This window comes from Pelodiscus sinensis, chromosome 5 (genome assembly GCF_052426305.1).
Source record: "Pelodiscus sinensis isolate ZL-2025 chromosome 5, ASM5242630v1, whole genome shotgun sequence".
NCBI classification, from domain to species: Eukaryota; Metazoa; Chordata; order Testudines; family Trionychidae; genus Pelodiscus; species Pelodiscus sinensis.
In genome coordinates this window covers 119,858,984-119,873,332 of record NC_143056.1, presented here as the reverse complement: position 1 = coordinate 119,873,332, position 14,349 = coordinate 119,858,984, and the positions used below count along the sequence as shown (strand labels likewise).

Below are 14,349 nucleotides of genomic sequence, written 5' to 3'. Positions count from 1 at the left end.
ATAATAGCAGTGCTTCCTGTTCAAAATATTTCTGAAACTTAAAAGAACAGAAACTTCAATGGACAGTTTTGTGCCAAGTATCAATCGATCACTTTCACAGCATAGACTTCCAGTAAACTCTTGCAACTTAGATACATGTGTCTTAGTGGACATGTGCCAAAAATATTCTGTCCAGTTGCCAATGAGACTCTCAAGCTGCAATTAGGAAGATTTCCTAACAGTGAGGACCCTAACAAATTCACAGCCATGAAAACCATTTCATGGAGGATGAAATCTAGTCTTCTGTATACTTTTACCCTATCCTATAAACGCATCCTATATTATATGGCAAAAGTATACCACAGTACAGAGTGCTGCCTTCAGACCTGGGCACCCAGCCAGCAGCCACTGCTTTCCAGCCACCCTGCTCTGAATATTGCACAGAAATAAGGGTGGCAATAGCCTTACAACCCCATTTTGTACCTAACCCATAGTTAGAGAAATGATGAATCTTCCAGGCTTTACAAGTATATATTGTGCCATTTTAAAATACATATTCGTGCTTTGTTCCAACACTATGGGTACTCCTCATTCCACGAGGAGTAACAGTAGTTCAAATTAGGATCTTTAATTCAAACTACCTACTCCGTGCAGCGTGTAGCTGCGGGCACAGAGTTTGGACTAAGGGGGATTTAAAAATGGCAGCGCCCGGGAACATGCAAATGAAGCCCGGGATATTTATATCCCGGGCTTCATTTGCAACTCCGCTTGCCCTCATTACCTTACCTAGCTCGAACTAACGAGCTAGTGGAGACGTATCCTAAGAAATTTAAGATTTAAGTATCTGAACCCACGAGATTCGAGATTTTTTTAAATGATATGACCGTGAAATGTACAAAACTGGGCCGTGAATTTGGTAGGACCCTGCTAAGAGTAAAAGTAAAATAGGTTTTGGGAGCCTGAATGATCCTTCACTTGGAGTCAACTTTCACTAAGCTTAACTGGCAAGTGGACTAAAGAGCTGAAGACTCCCATCTGTCAATGTCCAGATATGTGTTTCCCTCCCTTCAAGCCTCTGCTTAGCCATGACTACAAACAAAACCAATAATTCGGCAACTTATGAGGTACAATAAATAGTGTTGGTGAGACATTTATTTTTTTCAACTGGTTACACTTTATTATTTTTTATACAGCCCTTTACTATGATCAAAACATGTATTCAATATTCTAAAAGGGATCTAGAGAGATGTCTTGTATACTAGTGAAATAAAAGTTAGTTTGGTATCAGCAAAAAAAATTTTTTTGCACTGTATTGAAATGATTCAAGTAGCATTGTGCATCTATCCACAACACATGTGCAGTCCCCACTGCCTGGGATGTAAACACATCACAGTCTCATACTACCCTGTGACGGGGCACCGGGCTCCAAGCGAGCGGAGTCCACGGCGCCCCGCACTCCCCGGTCTCCCGTGGACACGCTGGGCGGCGAGCAGGCCACTGGGAGCCTGACAGAGGAGGGGGGAAGCCCGGGGAGCACGGAGCACCCATGCACCTGTACAATCCCCTGGCGCTCCTATCCGGGAGCAATCTGGGGCCGGACGGAAGCTGGCCGAGGGGAGACGTCAGCTGACGTCATCAGCCCGCGCCCAGAGGGGTGGAGCAGGGTGGGGCCGCAGCCGGCAGCCCGTTCAAATGGTGCCTGGGCCCGGAGAGTGAGAGAGGAGAGCCCGGAGAGCTGGGTAGGAGAGCCGGAGGGGAAAGGAGCCAGGGGAGAATGCTGGGGGAGAGAAATGGGAAGGACCAGAGGCAGGCCGGACACCAGGCCAACGACCGCCAAAAGAAGGAGGAAGTGGCCCAGGACGGGGACAGGAGGAGGAGTCGCTCCAAACCCCCAAAATTTGGTGAGTTACGGGGAACCCCCCCCCCCCCAACCAGACAGCATAGCTGCTTCGCTGTCTTTAGTGTTCTGAGCCGGACCCGGAGCGGGGGTGGGCCCGAGTCCCCCTCCTTCTCTGCAGCACTTCAGGCCAGGCAGGCCCCGCCCTCTAAGGGCCGGGCTTACTGGGATCTAGGGACTGAAAGACCTCAGGACTAAGCAAGGTTGAAACCACGGGGTGAGGGCGGGTGGATGAGCACACGGGTGTGGGCAATCCCAATGATGACAGGGCTGTAAGCCTGACCCACAACATACCCCCTGTGAGGTAGGGAAGTATTATCTTCCCCCCAGGGACCTGGGACACAAAGACTATGCAAGTCACATGAAAGTCACAAAGAAACCAGTATCAGAACAGGGAAATAAATGCAGCGTGGAGTCCTAGACTAGTAGCCAACTGATGAACCATCCTTCTCTTGGGTGACTATTTGACCAAGCATCAGAAATAGCATTAGTATTATAAAGAAACTGAAGGGATAGGTACAATATTGTACCTAGTGCTGGTCTATTTACTGCGGCTGTAAGAATGGAGAAACCTGGCATCTTATTAGTCTGCTGTATATACAGCAGAGACTCTGATTTTTATAAACAACGAGAAGTCCTGTGGCACCTTATAGACCAGTGGTCTCCAACCTTTTTAAGAACGAGATCACTTTTTGAATTTAAGTGCAATCCAAGATCTACCTCAGATCCAAATACCCTTGCCCCGCCTCCTTTGTATCACTTCTCTGAGGACCCTCCCCTGCTCACTCTGTCCTCCCTCCCATCCTCCTCACTTTCACCAGGCTGGGGCAGAGGGCTGGGGTGCAGGCACTCTGATCTTGGCTTAAGGGATCTGGAGTGTGAGAGGGGTTCTGAGCTGAGCTTGGGGCAGGCCGTTGGGGTACCGGAGGGGGTTCTAGGTGCAGGTTCTGGGAGGGCATTTGGATATAGGAGTGCTTGGGACTGGGGCTTGGGGTGTCAGAGGGGGTTCATGATTGGGGTGGACTCCAGCTGGTCATTCATTACCTCAGGTGGCTCCTGAGTGGTGGTACAGTGGGGCTAAGGCAGGCTCACCCCTACACTAGCCCTGCACCACTCTCAAAAGCAGCCAGCAAACTCCATCTCAAGTCCTGTGTTGTGCCCCTCTCTGCTCTGTGGAGATAGGATGCAAGGTGGGAGAGGACGCATCTTGACATCAGCACCCCCTCCTTTCCTTCCCTGCCCTGCACAGCAAGTAGGAGATGCATCTGACTAAGTGGGTCTTTGCCCACAAAAGCTTATGTGCCAATAAATCTGTTAGTCTATAAGGTGCCACAGGACTTCTCGTTGTTTATGCAGATTCAAACTAACATGGCTACCGCTCTGAGACTTGTCACTCTGATTTTTATGTTATTACTTACAGGGGTGATATATCCCAGAACATCTCCGAAGAAGTGTCTCTCCTTTGTTTTCTTGGCACAGTAACTTTTGTGTTCCAACACAATATCTTTTGCCTTTGGATCAGTGACTACCAGACCCCGGTCCTGTACAATTTTGTCTGAATGCCACATCTACAGGGGAAAAAACAATTTTTGGAATTACTTTCAGTAACAGCATTTGTACAATTACTGACTTTTGAATTAATGTACAGTTCAATCATAGCATTACACTTTTAGAGTTCCCTATAAATGATGCAACATAGTGAAAAGGACCAGGCTAGAGCTCAGAAATTTTGTCAGTATCAGAAATAGACAAAGTCTTACTTTACACACACTTCCCTTGCAAAGAGACAAAAGAAGAAAGCCAATTGATTATAGGAATACACTCTGCGCACATGACATTCATTACAGTTAAAAATCTCAATCTCAATTTTCAATCTCAAGACACTTATCTATTGGCAATTATAATCAGACAAATCTAGGCCACCATTAGCAATGTTTAAGTGCTGGTCTACAGCAAGAAGTGACTAAAGCAGTATTGTGGGGTCCATGTTTGTGTCTTATAATTTGCATACCCAAACAGTTTACAAGATTTTCTCTAAATGACAGTTTTGCTAACCCAGCACTGATTATGGGAGCAAAGTTCCCTTCCTACTGGCTGGGAGAGACTCGCTCCTCTGTCCTCAGCAGGGATCTGCTGCTGCCGCTGAGGGAGAAGTGCCCCTCCCTCGTCCAGGCAACTCCCTGTGCGGAGCCCCCGGCTGGGTGGGGCTTATTAAGCAGCTGCAGGGCCATGCTACCATGCAGATTAGAGGGAGTCAAGCTAAGTTTCCTCACAGCAGTAATAAAAATTCTGCAGAGCAAATAAGACCCAGTTCTCCAACTACAACCCTGCTAACTCCGAGATTAGGTTTACACAATTCCAACAGATTGGCAATGTATATTTTACATTTCTGTGAGGGATCAGCACTTTAAACTGTGGTAAAATTTGAGTTTTGTAGTGTTCATAGAAGTGAAAGATAAGATTGCAAATACACAGCAGATCCACTAAATAGGGCAATGATGCATAGTATCTTTTCAGAGTATAACTGTACTTTCAAGTATTAGATGGATACATAATTTCAAGAGTGAAGTTTCCCAGTCTGGTGTGGCGATTCAACACTTTAAGGAGGCCATTACATTTAAGACACTTTGGACTGAACTTTCATTGTGACTTGGGTATTGAAGATAGACTTCCTTCATACAGCTTTTACAACATGAGGCCAACCACGTGGAGTTGCTCAACTCAGCAATGCCCGCCAGACATGCCTGGATTTCTGCTCCCCAAACACAAGGGTCTGAGGGTATAAAAATCAAACACAAAGCTCTATGTTTGGCCTTTCTCCCACCCCACCATGCTGCAAGCAACAAGGACAGTATGAATATTCCAACAGAGGGGACTGGCGTAGATTTCAAGGGTGAAATCTGCATACTATGGGATGCATTATCAGGTACGGTGAGAAACACTGCTTGATATAGTTGTTGCCCAGTCTAGGAAGGTTGAGAGTTTAAATGGCATGTTTATATTTTACTTTATTTTGGTAACTACTCTGACTTCTTGGGGACCCCAACACAAATACAATACAACCTTCCTTCTCCCCTCAGATCATCGTATTACCCCCTCTCCTACAACTTGTCTCCTTCTCCTCTCACAAACACATACCCATCTGCTCTCTTCCCCTAGTCCCTCCATTTGCCCCTATGAGCCCATCTCATCTCCTGATCTCACTTGTGCCCAATAGTCTCCTTAAACTCTTAGGGTATGTCTACACTACAGCGTTATTTCAAAATAAGCTATTTCGAAATAGTTAATTTGAAATAGCTTATTTCTAAATAACACATCTACACACAAAATGAATTTCAAAATAGCGTTTTGCTATTTTGAAATAGCACATCCACACTGAGTGGACGCTGAATCGCATTTAAGGCCAGCCAAAACCAGGTCCAGCAGGGCATCAGGTCAGGATTTACTTTGTGTGGCTGCTGCCTGAGGCTATCTGAGGCCTGAGCTTAAAGGGACCCCACTGGACAGCTGGTTCTCAGGTTTTCCTGCTTGCTTGCCTACCTCGATGAGGGACAGCAAAGCATTTTATCTCTGTGTGCTCTGGTTGCCCTCACTTGCGACCCCACAGCACTCTGCAACATGGAGCCAGAGCTGCCCCAGGGCACTCTGGTGCTTCTCTTGGATGCGTTGCTGTGAGCCTGGCTGCACTTTCTGCAGGCTGCCATCCGAGAGGTCCATCGGGGGACTCTCAATATCCAGGAGGCCCTGCGGGAGAGCTTCCACCCTGAGGAGCACTAAGAGCCTCCCTAGTCTGCCCCACTGGGGACTTGTGCCTCATTCCTCCCTCCCTAACCCCCCTTCCTGATGTAAAATAAAATACACATTTTTTTCATAAACACAAACTGTCTTTATTTAACAAAACTGGGTGGGAGGGGGGAAATGAAACTCTGGTGAGATTGGGGAAAGGAGGCGGGAGAGGGGAGAGGGAAACCTGGGAAGAGGGAGCTGGAAGGGGGAAGCCAGGGGAAGAAGGGAGAGGGGAAGCTCAGGGCTCGGGGTGGGGGTCTCACCAGATCAACTTGATTTTATGTAAACCTGCTCCTGGGTTCACATGTGGCCTTTGGTGGCCAGTCTGGCTCTGCTATTTCAAATTTATTTCAAAATAGCAGTTTTGCTGTGTAGATTCTAGGAAAGTTATTTCAAAATAACTTTGCCGTGTAGACATACCCTTACTGTCCTCTGGCTTTTTCCTCTCATAAGACAAGCAGGTTTTAGTCTCTCCCACCTTAAAAAAATCCTTGGCCACTGACTCTTCAGCTATCTCCCTTTTGTCTCAAAGTTCACTGAACATGTATGGACAGCGTCTCCTCTAATACCCTCCTAGACTCTCTCCAGTACAGCATCTGTACCTTGTGTTCCACTTAAACCAGTCCCAAATTCTCAGCTGACCTCCTTCTAACCAAAGCACTGAACCAATACTCCATCCTCACCCTCTTCTCCTGTGATCAACCTTCAGCCACATTCCTCTTCATAAAATCTTACTCTTCATTGGCTTCTGTGACTCTGTCCTTTCCTGCCTGTTCTCCTCTCTCTCTCTAATATCTCTTTCACCATTTCCTTTGGAGACTCCCCATTATCCTCACAGCCAACTTTCTATCCTCTAGAGAGCTCTGTCCTTGGTCCTTCTGTTTTCCCTCTACACCTGAGTACTCTTGATTTTCATTCAACATGCACATCCTTACCTAGACTCTGCATGAGGACATTCACTAATAGCAGCATGCTAAATGTGAAGCAGCAGAAAACAGAAGCACGCACAAGGAGTTATGGCAAGATTGAGGATGTCTAGTTCTGCTGCTCTTAAACCTGCCCAAAGCACTGTTTTTAACATTAAAGGCAGCCGGAACCACACTTGCTTTAAGCAGTGAGCTCAGGATACTAAAAGGTGCTTTATCAGAAATGTGAAATTTTACCTAGGCAGTTTTAAAATGTTAAATAATGTTCCTTTAAGCAAGAAAATGTACACCTTTCATGTTTTCCAATCTAGTGAAATTAATACTGTGTATGTAGTTATTTTTACAGGTTCAATATCAACTCAACAGCTTGCATTCCTTGGTAATGCTATCAGAATGTTTACTTTTCAACTAAAAAGCCATGGTCCAGCTGTAGGTAAGGTTGGTCGGTGTCAGTATACTTTAGTTATCTTATTGGGTTTTTTACGAAACCATTATAAGTTAATGCCAATAGAAAAACTCTTCAATATCTGCCAATATTCCTTGGTAAGTCACTCTGAATACAAGTTGTCTTGAACAGCAGATCTCATACCTTTTCCTCCAGTGTTTTTGAAGCCATTTTTTTTGCATCTGTTTTTGACAACGTAGCTTCAACCAGCTGGTAAATCCAGGCCAAAGAAAGGGCAGTACAGAGAAGTCTCATGTCTATTTCCACTTTGCCAGTCAGTGCTACTTAAAGAGACTCAATTTTGTATTCTCTCCTCTGTGAATAAAATAATACAACAATTTAACAGGAGTCAGATTTTCTTATTTAAGACTTTGCATGACAAACAATTGACTTCATTTAGCAAATCATTCTGTTCAGTAGACTCACACTGTCTTATCTGGATGGTTTTGGTGTAATAGCACCTTCTATCATAAGGTCAAGCAAATGGGACAGCACATTTATATCAGGCATGTTAAGGTTTAACTGGTTAACCAGTAAGCCTCACCCTTAACAGTAGGGCTGCTCCAATCCCACAGGGGACCCACCGCAGACAAAGCTGCTCCAAATTAAATGGCGTGCCGGGAGAGAAAGGGGGCTGGAGCACTCTCCATCAGTGGCAGGCCGAGGAGGGGCTACTCAAGAAATCTGCCTTTTACTTCTACTTCTCTGTTTTAGCTTGTCTAAAAGAAGCTCCAAAGCACAAGCACTAGCCCCGTATGGACAAGCTCTCAAAGGTGTGAGTGTAGAGAAATGTTTGCATACTGAGCGTGTCTACACTGCAACTGGGTGAGAGGGAGTAGAGGTGATTTCAGGACATGTAGACATACCCAAAATAGCTTTTATGTGACTAGTGCACGTACCTACAGCAGTGATGCCACAGCTGCACAGAAGGTCTACACACCTACTGGGGCATCCAGCTCACCCACAACTCTGAGCCGCCACCACTTCACTGCTATGAGCGTTTGCACCACTTAGATTAAAGCTAGCTCAAGAACACTATATGTGCTGCAATCACACTGCCAACTGTGGTGAAGAGTGGGGATGTGAATAGGTAACCGGTTACCCAGTAAGCATCACCCTTAACCCAGACAACCAGAGGGCTGTCCCAGTGGGGCCGCGAGTTAGCGGCAGCACCTGGGCTAAGGCCAGGAGCCTCCCGCAACTAGTGGCGGCAACAACCTTGGAACTGGGGCTGGTAGCCTGCTTATTCGATTAATTGTTCAATTAACTTTATGTTTGACCAGTCAACTGATTAATCAGAATTCTACATTCCTAGTGAAGACAGACCCTTAAAATGACAAAATACAGTATTTGCTTGTTTTCTGATTTTGTATTCCCTGGAGCTATGGACCCAGGCCACTCCGACAGCTATTCTATAAGTACAAAGAAACATTTAAGTTACTAAGGAAAAAAATTATAGACGTTAAAGTGACCTGCTGTTGACTCCAGTCTGAGTTGCTGTAGCTCTTGAACTGAGCTAGAAATAGATTAGCTATATTAATTTTCAGGGCTCGACAAATCCGTTTATCTACTCGCCTGTGGCGAGCAGATTTCAGCCGGTCGCCCCGTTTGCCGGTGGTGCACGCATGGGCAGTGCGGGGCTGGCGAGTAGATTTCGCCGCCGTTTGTCAAGCCCTGTTAATTATACTACTGCATTGGTGTTTTGAGATTTTATTTTGATAAGTAGATTCCTTTCGTGGAGATAATGATGATGCTCAGAACCTTTGAGCACCAAGCTCCATGATTTTAAGATCTGATCAGCAATTCAAGGTAGAAAAAGCTAGTGCATGGTAACAGGAAGTCAATTATAAATCAGTGGGCCGATGCCTCTTCAATATTCCTTGTGCAACTTGTACAAGTGGTGGCTGTTCATAATTCAATTCACACACAAGACTTAATGAAGTCCTTACTTTGAAATTACCTTATCAAATAACTAGAGAAGGAAGAGAAAGGAAGAGAAGAAGTCGGAGAGCTAAGGGACCTAGCTAAGTTAGTTTCCATACTTTCAAACATTTGTTTTCTTATTAAGGACCAGTCAATAATCAGACTCATAATAGAGTGCAGGCTCCAGAGAGGTTTCAACCTGCTTGTCAAACAGGACACAGTGGGTGGATGAAACAGGCAAGTGGTGTGAGGGTGGGTGAGGAAAACATGGCAAGAGTCTAGCAAAAAGCATTTGCCTAATCTATGCAAGACGGGAAGCCATTTGTATGCCACATGGAAAAGATGTGTTTAAAGAAGGATTAAAAAGAAGAAAAGGTGAAAGCTTTTTTAATTTTGACAGGAAGTTTTCCTACAGGCTATGTCTACACAACAATGATCTATTGGAAAAAGATACACAAATCGTGCTTCACAATTTGCGTACCTTTTTCCGATAGTTTTTTCGATAGAGGCTACTTCAAATTGTGGCCCGTCTACACTGGGCCAAATTTCAGAAAAGCCTCTTTTGGAAGAGCCCACACTGAGCAACCTGGGAGAATACAAAAGTTCACAAAGTTGAAGCTGGCAGTAATAGACCAAGGGATGGACAGCCCAGTGAACTAGTAGGTCTGACCTTGTTGCGCTGAACAATGAAGGACCTGGGACAAAGACAAATTTGATGCAATAGAGGGGAAGCCAGAGGATGCAGAGGGAGTGGTGATGTTGGCATCACAAACCAAGGAAATGATCCTAACAGTAGTGTTTTCAGTGGACTAATGAAGCAGTGTGACTAGTACCAAGGCAAGAGCAGATTACAGTAGTCAAGATACAGAAGAAAAGATCAAGTCTTACTTGACTGTGGGCCTCCCAAAGCTCTGTGGGGAACCCCTGAGAAAGCCCACTCCTTGCAGGCATAAGTTGGTTGGGGTCAATCCAACATCTCCACAAGATACCAAAAGATATAAAAAGCCCAGACTCTGGCTTTATCTCCCAGCAGCTACTGCAGCCAATATGGGAGATTTTGAACTAAATAGGAAGAGGACCTGGGGGGAGAAGAGGCTCTGAGTGCTGTCCCCATCCCAAGCACTGATTCTGCAACTTCCAGGGGCTGGAAACCATGGCCAATGGGAGTTGCAGGGCTGGCATATATGAGCAGACGCAGCAAACAGAGCCACCTAGCCCCCCCACACCTAGGGGCCACAGAGCTAGCCGCTTCCAGGAGTGGCACGCAGCCAGGGACGGCAAGAAGACTGTTTTATCCTGCTGTGCCACCAACGAGGAGCTGCCCAGGGTAAGTGCTGCCTGGCCAGAGACTGCATCCAATTCCTCCCAAACTCCAACCCCGCTGCCCCAGCCCTAAGCCTGTTCCTGAAGCCAGCATCTTGCACCCCAAACCTGCTCCTGCACCCAAACTCCCTCCCAAGTGTGCACTGTATACCCCCTCCCCAACTCCTGCCCAGGCTCAGCCCAGAGCCCACTCCCACACTCCAAGCCCTTTGGCCCCAACCCTTGAAGTGTCCTGGTAAAAGTGAGTAAAAGGGAAACCAAGCAGGGATGGGGCCTTGGAGATGGGGTCGGGAAGGGGTGTGGCCTTGGAAAAGAGGCAAGGCAAGGGTTTTAGGTAGGGATGGTAAGAAGTGTGTAATTCGTTATTCGTGGCATCAACAAAGAAATTGTTGACTATACAATTAATCAACAAGGGATAGCACTGCTACCACTCAGTCCCGGCTCCTGCTGGGTCTAGCAGCTACTCCCACTAAGACAAGCACTAAGAGCCAGCATGGGAGTTGATGCCAATTCTCTTGCAAACTGGGACTGAGCCAGCCTGTCAGCCAGCACACTAAAATATATACTTGTGGTGGGAGACAGAAGTGTGTTGTGTGTAGCTGATAGTGTTAACCAAAAGCACCCACTTATCGGTCTATCGTTTAGTTGACTACAGTATTATATCTCTAGTTTTGGGGTTTGTATGGTTAGATAGCTGGCAACGCTACCAGACGTTAAGAAACAGTGATCTGAAAATGTTCACTACTAGCTTCAATATTTGGAACTATTCCTCAGCAATAGCATTTCAAATATGGAAGAGGCAACCCTTGCCAAACTATAGTCAGATGTCAAATGTGTTCTGAAAATGTTCAGACCACAGCACTTCGTCACATCCAAACATATGCTATTCACGTGCCAATTTCATTCAATAATCATGTGTTCAAATTAGGAATGTTAAAAATGGGTAATTGGGTAAACGTATAATTGCTGAAAAACTGAGCAGTTACACAGTTACCCGCACCTGCGGTGTGAGGTGGCAGCTGGCTCCCCAAGAGCCAGTGCATGCCTTGCTCCAGGGGAGCTGGCTACTGCCCTGCCCTGCAGCCTCTGGCTGCCAAGGAGCCCAGGCTTATCGTTTAACTGTTTATGTGGTTAAACTTTCACAAAAAGGGAAATAAGAATAACCCAGGAAACTACAGACCAATAAGTCTGTGCTGGGGAAGATAACGAGGACAAGATAATCAGATGTCATTTACTATACCAAACACTGATGGTGTATTATCAATATAATTCATAACCAAAAGGACAGCAAGAAGCAGTAAGTGGTTAAGAGTAAAAACCGAAATACTCTTAAAAATCTAATTTACTTATAGGGTATAATTAATATTGTACTTTCAGCATTTCACTTTGCTCCAGAGAATTGCTCCTATACAGGCATATTTGAAAACAAATGGATAATGGAATTATACTTATAAAACTGGCAAATAAATTGCCAACACTGCACAGCTTTTTTTTTAAACCACGAAGTTTCCATTTAAGTTTAAAGAAACATTCATAACATTTCCATTAATATTCTTAAATGAGTTTACAAAACACAATAACTAGAAGTATTTATACGTTTAAGCTTAGATGAAAGATCTGTTTAAAATTCAATTTTGGGCCTACTTCTTAATTCCTGGTGCCTCCAGTTATGCTCCAAATGTGACACTTTTCTGATAACTCCCAAATAAGAAAATGATGCCCTAAGACAGAGATGGGCAAAGGGGCCTTCACAGGCCGGATAGTCTGCCAACCCAGTAGATCCAGCCTGTGGGCACCATGCCGCTCCCCCACCCCCGTGCCAATCAAGACCTGAGGACAGGGGAGCATGCAAAGTCTCCTCCCCTGCCAAAGGCATGCGGCAGCTAGAGAAACTCCAACTGTTTTACAAGCAGTTCTGTCTAGCCGCCGCACACCCCTGGCAGGGCGGAGGAAGGGAGCAAGAGACTTGGCCTGGGGGCCAGGGGAGCACATGAGGTCTCCTTCCCCTGCAGAGCCTAGAGGAAACCACCAGCTGCTTTTAAACAGCTGTCAATTCTCCCTATGCACTGCCAGCTGGGAAAGGGAAGGGGAAGGGGAAGGAAAGACTTTACACGCTCCCCTAGCACCATGCCGAGGTGCCTATAGAGAACTGCAAGCAGTTCTGAACAGCTGGCAGTTCACACTTAGGCGCTGGACACCCCTTGCAGGCAGGAGCAAACTGTCCCTCCACCCCCAAGCCAATCAGGGCCTGTGGGTAGGGGAGTGCACAAAGTCTCTTGCCCCTGCCCTGCAAGAGCACAAGGTGCCTAGAGCGAACCACCATCTGTTTTGAACGGCTGGAAGTTCACTCTGAGCACCACATGGCCCTTGTGGGGGGAGGAGACTTTGTCTGCTCTCCTGTCCTCAGGTCCTGTTTGTTCTGGGTGCGGGGGAGCGGCAGGGCGGCCACAGGCCGGATCCACCTCTGTTACAGGTCTACAACAGGCGAGTGGGGCTGCAACACGTCAGACTGCAATCATGACGGTCCCTTCTGGCTTCAAGTCCAGAACACCAAAGCGGCAAGGTGGCACCCAGAGCCATGCCGGCACTTCATGCCCACCACCACCTACTGGTGAAGGGACAACTGAGAGCTATTCCCACAGCTCCACTGTAGACCTGCCACTGGATAAGGGGGAGAAAGGAAACCCCGGTGCCCTTGTCCCCGCGGAGTCATTCCGGAAAGGGAGGGACTGGGAGGGAACTGGGGCAGAAGGCGGAGCTGCAGCCCCCAACCACTGAGCAGAGCGAGACGGGCCAGCCGCGCGGCCGGGCTGGGGAGAGCCGGGGGGCAGCCGGGCCCGCCGGGCGCTCGCTCTCCCCGCCCCAGCAGCCAGGCTTGGCGCTGGCACAGCCACCGCCGAGCGCGGGCGCCCCACCCCGGCCGCCAGCCCGCCCGCTCTGTTACCCCGGCTGCTGCCGCCTGCTCCCCTCCGCAGCGCCACCCGGCCGGCCTGGACTCGGAAGTGGAAACAGGGAGGGAGGAAGGGCCGGCCCACCCGGCGCTCGCTGAGCAGGCTGGGGGCGCTGCACGCATGCATCGCGGGGGGGACGGAGCTGCTCTCCCCAGCTAGGGCGTAGGTGGCTCAGGGGCAGCGCTAGGGCCCTGCTGCGGCCAGAGTAACTGGCAAGGACGCCTCCTGCCACGCTTTGTGCTTCCCCGCCCCCGTGCTTGCGCTGCTGCGAGTGTCTCCTACTTTAGCCGCTGCCCTTTGCAGCCCGGGCAGGGCAGGCCCCACGCGACACACTCAGGCGGACGGGAGAGCAGGGCAGGGCGCAGGGCTGCTCACTTGGGGGCAGGAGGCCCACTTCTCCCAGCTGGCTCTTACAGGTTGATATGGGCAGCAGCCTTCACCAGGGAAACGAGTTCGATTCCATCCTCTTTACCCGCCCTTCCAAGCGGCAGTAGGCATTCGGGAGGTCACAGGCACAAATAGGGCTGCCCAACTTTCTAATGGCACAAGACTGAACCCTCTTGTCCTGCCTTGCTCCATCTTTCTTCTCCTTTTGTCCCTCACTCCCCCACCCTCCCTCACTTTCAGGGGTGAGTGGGGAGGAAAGCTTTAGGTACGAACAGACATGAGGCATTCAGGGTGAGGAAGGGGCTCAGGGCTGGGGTTTGAGGCATGGGGCAGAGTTTGGGGTGCTGGCAACAAGAGGAAGTTTGTTGTGGGAGAAGGCTGTGGGGAGGGAATTAGGGTGTGGGTGAGGGCTCAGGGCTAGGGCAAGAGGTGGGGTGCAGACTCCAGTGAGGCAGTGGATACCTCAGAGGTGGCTCCAAGAAGCAACCACAATGTTTGACTCCTGGGTAAAAGAGCCAGAGAGCGGCCAGGGAGATTGCACGCTGCCCATGACCACAGGTGCCACCTTTACAGCTCCCAGTGGCCGTGCTTCCCGGCCAATAGGGACTGCAGAGGCAGCACCAGGGACAAGGGCAGCGCTCAGAATCTCCATGGCCGCCCCTGTGCCTACAGGCTGCAGGATCATACCAGTAGTTTCCAAAAGCTGTGCGGAGGCTGGGTAGGCAGGGATGT

The 14,349-nt window shown here is 48.1% G+C and overlaps 1 protein-coding gene across 3 annotated transcripts in view; it reads right to left on the bottom strand.

Annotated features, from left to right (window-relative positions):
- CHID1 (chitinase domain containing 1) overlaps positions 1–13,361 on the bottom strand; it is a 304,160-nt gene extending 290,799 nt beyond the window's left edge. For all 3 annotated transcript variants that reach the window (XM_075928227.2, XM_075928226.2, XM_075928229.2), the window contains exons 1-3: positions 13,224–13,361; positions 7,178–7,348; positions 3,295–3,444 (exon numbers count right to left, since the gene is read on the bottom strand). In XM_075928227.2, the coding sequence (XP_075784342.1) occupies positions 3,295–3,444; positions 7,178–7,288 (261 nt within the window). In that variant the 5' untranslated portion in view covers positions 7,289–7,348; positions 13,224–13,361. The remainder of the gene's footprint in view (positions 1–3,294; positions 3,445–7,177; positions 7,349–13,223) is intronic.
- Positions 13,362–14,349: the final 988 nt, after the last annotated feature.